Below are 8,704 nucleotides of genomic sequence, written 5' to 3' on the forward strand. Positions count from 1 at the left end.
CCTACTTATTTCAATTCGTAAACAGGATTTAGAATAACAGTTATCTTATTAACACTTCTTTCTTTATTAGTTGTTCTATTACTTCTACTACTATTATCTACACAGAGTTACAGATACTTAACCTGGATTATTCCTTGGATAGCAAAGATAACTACAAAGGCCAGTACCGGAGCACATGTTACTAGAAGGCAAAAATCACAAAACTTTGGCCATATCATGTGGAGGAATTCACTGGAGAAAGCAATATATTTGGAAGAGTTAGCAGTAAAAGGAAATCAGGTAGTCAAAGAACACAGTTGCTGGACATGATCAAAGTTGATACTAGCCACAGGCATAGAAAAACTCAAAGAAATAGTTAGTGCAAGATGTGGGGAGACCTGGCCAAGAATCAGACTCAACTGAAGGGATAACATCATAATCACCATCATCTTCATCATTATCATCTTGGGTTATATTTTTCCAAGAGAAAATGATGACCCTCTGTTAGGTAGTATATATAATTATAAGGTAGTAAATGGAACCAGGTTTTAAGGATTTGCTTAAACAAGCCACGGTGGAGGTTGCATAAATCTTGGGAGGAATGACGTTCTAGAGGGCAGGAGCCATAACAGGGGAGGCCTGCTTTCTGGAACCCATTAGGTGACATTTTTAATGAGTGGGACCTGGAGCATACTAACTCTGCCAGATAGTATGGTGGTCCTCAAATAATCAGGTGCAACATAGAAAATTTAAAGGACCCTATTTCTGAATAAACAATTCCGATACTGACCCGAATATTTCTATATTAACTGATTTATCCAAATGTTTTGGAGAGCAACTATCCCTTCAGGGCAAATCTAAGACTCAAAAATAAATTTTGGAAATCTTTATTACACCAAGTTAAAACTGAACCATACAGCTAAACACCCATTCATAAAATCATGATCAACTAATGTAAAAGAGGGAGCAATTAATATATTTTATATTGTTTCTTCAACATATTCATTTTTTAGGCAGAGAGTTTTATAACATGAAGTTCTTAAGCTATGACATGCCAAATAAGATGGTTGCAAAATATCTTATAGATAGGTGAGACAGCAGGCCACTAAAACAGAACAGTCATGTTTTATTCCAAAGAAATGTTAAGACTTATTTTTGTAAGCACATACACACTTTGAAAACCAGGATAAAATAGTAACATGCTGCAATTAAGAGTCAAAAGAAAAAAGCCTATGCACTTTCCAAACCATCATTTCCTTTTCAAATGTACATTGTTGCATGGTCCTGGTATAGCATTGTATTCATCTTCTTTTACAGTGTTTCTATAAAGATAATACTTGCAAACACTTTTAAATATTCCAGAGAGTTATTAACAGTATTGTGTAGGAGAGTAAAGGTGTGTGTGTGGAGGGGGGAAATGTCAGCCTAAACAATGCATCACATCTGGACACCTTCAGTTAAAAGGCTGCAATTGCAGACAATATGAAAAGGCTCTGCTTGGGTAACTAAATTAGTCTTACTTACTTACTTAACTTATATATTCAATATTTACATAGTCTATTCCCAACATCTACGGGCAGTTCACTGATAAAAACATACAGAACAATAAAATACAATAATGAAAAAAAACTGGACAACAGCCAAAGCAAAACTACATCATTCAGAAGAGGGCCTGCTGAATTCAATCACTCTCAGCAATGCAAAGGTGAAGCAGTTTCATTTGACAGGTTTCCATGTGCCATAGATATCTACTATTAAGTCCTATGGTTAAGATCTGACTCTATAGCTTTCATTCTAGGCATACTTTCTCCAGAAACAATCAGTAAAATGTGCTTCCAAGTAAATAAGGCAATAACTGAACTAGGAGGCCATAAATAAATAAATAAATAAATAAACAAACAAACAAATCTGACATTACTATTACTGTATAACTATATACATAAATGTGCTCCCCACAGAAAACCTTTTTATTGGCAATTGCATGCTGTGTATTATGCTGCTGATTCCCACATAAAAATGATTAATACTATACGCAGCAGACCGAAAATATCATTCTAATTATAGCAGGTTAAAACTAGCTCAGCCAGGATGAATGAAATTCCATACATATTTATTTTATATCCCACTTTTCATTCAGGAATTTAAGGCAGTGTATGTAGCACTTGAACAGGCTGTAAACTTGCATGGCTGAGTGGATTTAGAAACTGGATCTTCCAGCTCTTAATCCAGCATTTTAATCATCTCATCACACTGTATGTATGTATGTATGTATGTATGTATGTATGTATGTATGTATGTATGTGTGTGTGTGTATATATATATATATATATATATATATATATATATATATATATATATATATATAGAGAGAGAGAGAGAGAGAGAGAGAGAGAGAGAGAGAGAGAGAATCATATTCGATAGACAATTTTTCTTTAGATTTTAGATTTAAAATGTGCCTATGTGATAAATAAGGATATGCAGCACGTTAGATACAAAGCATAAAAGGTGCTTTGAAGGGATGTGGGCATGCATATCACACTTATCACATAGTAGCTCTGTGTTCCCATATTCCAGACTATATCTGGGATTAAGGAAGCATCAACAAATTGCAGCAAGATACTTCAGTGGACATAGATACACTTTCAGCACCTCCTTATCCTACACAACACATATTTTTCTGAGATTCCATTGATACCATATGTGACCAGGAAAAGATGCAAGTTTTTTTAAGAAGATGCCAAGAGATATACTGTGTCCACACCTCTTCAAAATACATTTTCTGCTTGGACTGTAGCACAGCACATCACTAGTAAAGAAAAAAAAAGAACCATAATAAAAGAAATATGCAATGCAGGTACACAACTTGACTGGCAAGCAGTATAATTATAAAATGGGTTTAATATTGTTTTTTCATGATTTACCTTAAAATTTAAGAAAATCCTACCAAACCTCTGGTAAAATAATTGCATTCCCATATTTAATGATACAAACAGAATTTGTACATGAACAAAATTTAATTTCATATCAACTGAAAATCACTACCCAGAGCAATACTATTCTAATGACTGGCAGTTTGCTAAAACTGGATGAATTAAAAAGTAGTAGTATGATCTATGACTTAATCTATTGTGCAAAGTAAATCAGTGAGGTTAATTTATACTATAATGTGAAGTGCAATAAGATTTAGTAAATTATAGTTGAATTAATTGTAGATTAGCATTACTGCACAAAACTCATACAATTGGCTGCTAGGTTCACACAACACTAAATCACTATTCACAATTTACAAATCAGAGTAACTGTTCCATGCAGAACAAATCCACAGTATGACTTAATGTTTGTATATATCTATACAAACAAATATATTTGTTACTGCATTTAAACCACAATAGTCCTTTAAAATAGTTTTATCATTCCTTCATTCCTGATAAGGCATTTGAATGTGATACAACAAGGTAAGTACACACATGCAAAAGGTTTTTGTAGATTCCTTAGGGAATTACAGGTTACAAATTAAACCAACAATAGTCCCTGCTTTGTGTAAAATGTGACAGCAAGGATAAAACATAGATGACAACGACTGTTCCATCCAAGAATTGAACTAACTACCAAATTCAGTTAGTAGGATTAGAGTTTCAGGCAGTATTCCAGTAATTGTTTATAACAGACATATGATGAAATTCTAATCTTCCTTCTCCAAAACCAAACTACTGTTCCTTCCTTCCCCAAATTTAACAGATGAAAGAAATGCAGAAGATAGATGCCTTACTCTGGTTAAGGACAGATGTTACTGTGATCAATTTTCAATAGATATAGAAGTCAGTTCCTGATTATTTTCATCAGTTTCCCCAGACTTCTACAATACCCTAGCTAGGGATTGAACTGGTTTTCGACCAATAGTCTCTTGATGGCTGCAGGTGCCATCTGCTAATAATATTAAACTCTTTTGCATTCAGTGGCAGAAACTTCCATCAAGAGGAGCAGACCTATTTCTCTTTCTCTGCCAGAAAATATTTAATATATATTAAGGAAGATGAATTTTTTTTCCAGAAAATACAGGGGTCGAATGTCCTAATGTGTTCAAAGGAGACCTTCATTCAGTACTTTATTCATTTTTTCCTACTGCAATTTTAAGATTGACTTATTTATTTTTGCCTCTTATTTATGCCTGTTTGGCTAGTTTGTGTAGAGATGAAATCACATCTTTCTGGCTCAGAAGGAAACTACTAAAACATTTTAGTAAAACATTAGCATCCACCACTGGAAAACAGGGTGTTTAATAGCCTAAATTTAGGCAGCCCCCTATTCATGGTGTGGTTTCATGTGGCATATAATATTTCTGTTTGTAAAGTGTTCCTTTAAATGACTTTGTAATAGGAGATCAAAGAGAAAAGTCTTTAAAATCTAAATAATGTAAATCATATGGCATTTGGAGGCTAAACAAATTACACACCCAGAAACTGCCCTCTGCATGAAAGGACTCTTTCTGCAAGACTGGCCAGCCCCAACCCAAGGGAGCCTAATTTCAGAGTTTCTAAACATTTCAGGTACACTTGAAACCTTTTTTTTAAAGTGATTCACAGTTCCTATGCATATCAGCTTGTTTCCAGCATGTTGAAAACACACAGAGCTCATCCTCCATTAACCTACCCTGCACAGTGCCAAACTTATGGAGGCGACAAAATGGGTGATTAGATCAGACACATCATAACCTTCCCCCCCACATGCAAAAAACTCAGAATGAGGGAAGGGGAGAAAGAAAGAGACCTAATCTATTTCCTACTTCTGGGCTTCTTAATTGGTGCCCTTTTAGCTATCCCGTTTCAGTTTACGAGACTGACAAGTTTCCTGGAGTGACAAAACACACCGTGAAGCCGGACCTGCCAAATTCCATTCATTTTAGCTTCAATCTTTAAGGCTCACTCTGGCGAAGGGAACGATTTTTATCCCTCCCAGGTTGAGCGTTTCAACGGAGATCTTTACAGAAGTGCCCGCCCGGGGCTGATACAGGCTGGGGCTTTTCGCAAGGCTGAAACCCCAGCCTTTAAAAAATCAACCAGAAGCTCCACCAACAGCCCAACCCCTGAGGCTCTGTAAAAGCAGAAGAGAAGGAAAATCCTTCCTGTCTCAGCGACTCCTCCTTCCCCAGCACGGGTTGCTCCGACTCTTTTGTGTACCTTCCCGAAGACAGCCCAAAACACACAAAACTCACGCCGAAAAAGACTTTCTTACCGTTTTGCTCCTTAGCGCTGGAGAACTGGAACTTGCTGCTGAGATTTGATTCGGCGTGGACTCCCGGTCTTTGGCTGACCAGAACAAGTGTCAGCGAGAAGATCCCGAAGAGGAACATTTGGTAGGTTGGGGTGGAAACTCTCTAACGCACAAGACACGCGCCAAGTCCTTGCAGACAGCTCAAGTACTCCCCGCGTCGTCGTTTTCACCACCTCCACCAGCCTGCGAAGACTGCACCGCTGGGGAGAGACCAGCAGCAGCAGCAGCAGGAGCAGCGAGCCTGCTTGGGCAGCGGAGAAGAGCAGGGTAGTTTCCACATAATCCCATCCAAAACTTTTTCCCCGACTACAGTCTTTCTTTCCTCTGTCTCCAGGGTTTTCTCCCTCCTCCTCTCCTCTAAGGTTCAAAGCATGATCAGCTTCCCAAGGGCGCCACAATCCTCACGAAAGCGGGGGGGGGGGAGAAGCGAAGGGGGCGAGAGAGCTCGCGGCGGGCTCGAAGGAGCACCTGTCAGCGTCGGAGACGAGAGACTCCCCCACGAACCCAGGGAAAGGGGTGGGGAAAAGGAGCCCTCTTCGGGAGGAAAACCGCCACCTTCTTCCCCTCGGTTTTGCGCCCTCCTGTTCCTCGGCAGCGCCGTGGCCAAGCCTCTTAACTGGCTGCAATTCCGCGTTTGTTTTGTTTTTCTTACGTCTCGCTTTCACGTGTTTTTTTTGCCGTTCCTCCTCGGCTCTCCAGCTCATGGAACGGGGTGGGCGGAAGAAAGGCAAAAAGAAAAGCCAAGGCAGCCGCGAGCTAAGATCGCAGGCAGGCCGGGGAAAGGGGGGGAAAAAGAGGAAGGGGGTTGGGAGAGAGGAAACGCCGAGCTTGTCCTCGCCTCTCCCAAGGAGCTCCTGCGCCACCTCGCAAGAGCACCTGGTTTCAGTTTTACGCCGCAAAAGTTTTGCTCGCGCAGAGGAGAGAGAGGGGAAATAATTGCGGAACACCCGGGAGCCCCTTGCAAGCCACCCTGTACCCCGGCGCTTATTTCCTAACGCCCCCGGTGTTTTGTGCTCCACCCCGACTTCGCCTCCCTTCAACTCTCCTTATGCAGCCATCTATGGTCTTAATACAACGCTAAGTTTATGTCGCTTCTCCCTAAATAATTTTTAGGGGGGATAGCCCTAAGTTTACACCCCCCCCTAAAAAGTCTTCAGTTAGAGTCGACGGTCTGACACAACTGCCCTCCTCTTGGTGTGCCCCTGAGTCTCTAGGTCGGAGGAGAAAGAAGGAGTCTCTCCCGCCCTCCCGTCCTTTTCCCCCGCCGTCCCTGCCCCTTCAGGCGACAACAGGAGGTCGCCGACGCCTAAATCGAGTGGTGCGGGAAGCCCTGGAATGGCCAGTCCGGGGCGCCTGGTTGCAGTGCTGGATGTCGTTTGCTCCTCCTAGGAGGCGGTGGCGGCACCGCCGGCGACACAGAAGTCGTTCAAAGTTCAAGCTAGCTACTGGACGCCTGTTCTCACTTTCCCCCCCCCCCCCCCCCCCCCCTTGAGTACTTGGCCTGCCAACCGGCCCCATTATAAATGGCGCTGTAAAAGAAAAAGTCTTCCGCCCAAGCATAACTTTTGCCTGGCGTTTTCACAGTGTGGCTGTGCTGAAGTACATTAAGTCAGAGCACAACCAGGCTGGGGTTAGTTCAGACGTTGTGGTTCCCATGGAATTTGCTTAGCTGTGATGAAAGAAACCACAGATCACATAATGTTCTAAGCCAAGACTAAAGACATTGCATTATAGCTGAGGCCCTACACTTGCACCTAACCAGAACACAATGATGCTTTGACCATAGACATTTATACCTGTGACAGGGGTCTTATCACATCACATGCCCTTGAGTGAAACAGGTTGGTCACCGTTAGTGGATGTACTTTGTTCTGGCAAACTGCCTCAAGATGTGTAAAATCTCTTACAATTTGTTACCCATTGCGTTGGAGCGGCCCCTTTGATTTCTTATAACTGGCAGAAGAGATGTGCTGGAGAATTGTGGGAGGTATGCCCCCCCCTCCCCTTCACTAGCCAGCCTCCATCCTAGGTCATCCACAATTCCTTGTTGGAATTTTTACTAGGATTTTATTTTCGGTCTTTGAGTTTGTGCGTGCCCATCAGAGGTGGGTTCCTACCAGTTTGCACCAGTTCGGTAGAACCGGTTCGTCAAATCTACCGAACCGGTTAGAAGAGGTTCCACCAGTGGACCCGGAAAGCAGACCACACCTACAGAAGAGGTTCCAAAAAATTTTGAAACCCACCACTGACACACACACACACACACACACACACACACACAGACGGACAGACGGACAAACTCACACAGAGAGAGAAAGAGAAAGAAAGGAAGAAATAAATAAATAAATAAATAAATAAAAGAAAAAGTGAGAGAGAGATGAAAGAAAAAAAGGAAAAAGGGACAGAGAGACAAAAGGAAGGAGGGAGAGAGAGAAAACACATGGCCGGCAAGCCATTCCCACCAGGTCACATGGTCGGCAAGCCACTCCCACAAAGGAGGCCACACCCACAGAGTAGGTTCGAAATTTTTTGGAAACCCACCACTGGTGCCCATGCATGAGCACACCTTCAAGTCATTATTGATTCTTGGGAATAGATTTCAGAATTGAGTTATCACTTCCTCCTCCTCAGGCTGAAATAGAATAACTTGACCCAAAGGCATAGCTCTGGCTTTGTGCCTAAAGCAGGACTCTATGTGTATGAATGTGTGTTTACCTGTATACCAGTTAAGTTTTTCCTCTGTTTCAGTTACTTCCCCCCTTCCTCTTGAAGTATGAGTGGTTTTCCAGATACCACCCATTGTCAATTATCCAATCTGTGAAAGAAGCCTGCCTCCTTTCCAGCTTGTTTTGGCCAGAGTGACTTCACTTATTCACATTATTTCAAACCTGAGAACTACTCAGATCGAAAAATAGAAAAAAAACAGCTACAGAACTCAGAATTTTGGAGTTGGATTCTCATTTCTACTGCAAAATCTTGATCAGTGAATATGTATTTTATTAACTCATCAAACTTATTTAGCAAACTATCTTACACAAAGTGACTCTAGGCATTGTACAATAAAACACAGTATTAAAACCAATCACTACAAAACTACTAAAACACTAAACAGATAAAATCACAAGCAGGAGGTAATACATAATACAGGCAACATGTGGGCTTCCAACCACCAAGGGATCCCCAGGTCTCTTGAAAAAAAGACACTTTTTAAGGGCTTTCTAGAAGGCCACAAAGTTTGGGGCTAATCCCACTTCAAGATCAAGAGTGATGATGGGAAGATGCTCCAGCATAAATGGCTTACCTCCTAGGTCACGTGATGTTATATGGAAATTATATTATGTTGAACTCTTCACAGATGGGTTTGCAGGATGCCCTAGACTTGTTATTTTCCCTGCTACTTTATCTCCTTTTGACTTGTTGACAGTCAAGATAGTCGCCAGTCAAAACTCTTTGT

At 41.2% G+C, this 8,704-nt stretch overlaps 1 protein-coding gene across 1 annotated transcript in view; it reads right to left on the minus strand.

Annotated features, from left to right (window-relative positions):
- PDGFC (platelet derived growth factor C) overlaps positions 1-6,488 on the minus strand; it is a 124,663-nt gene extending 118,175 nt beyond the window's left edge. The window contains exon 1 of the mRNA XM_032223556.1: positions 5,212-6,488. Coding sequence (XP_032079447.1) covers positions 5,212-5,329 — 118 coding nt within the window. The 5' untranslated portion in view covers positions 5,330-6,488. The remainder of the gene's footprint in view (positions 1-5,211) is intronic.
- Positions 6,489-8,704: the final 2,216 nt, after the last annotated feature.

Source organism: Thamnophis elegans, chromosome 9 (genome assembly GCF_009769535.1).
Source record: "Thamnophis elegans isolate rThaEle1 chromosome 9, rThaEle1.pri, whole genome shotgun sequence".
NCBI classification, from domain to species: domain Eukaryota; kingdom Metazoa; phylum Chordata; class Lepidosauria; order Squamata; family Colubridae; genus Thamnophis; species Thamnophis elegans.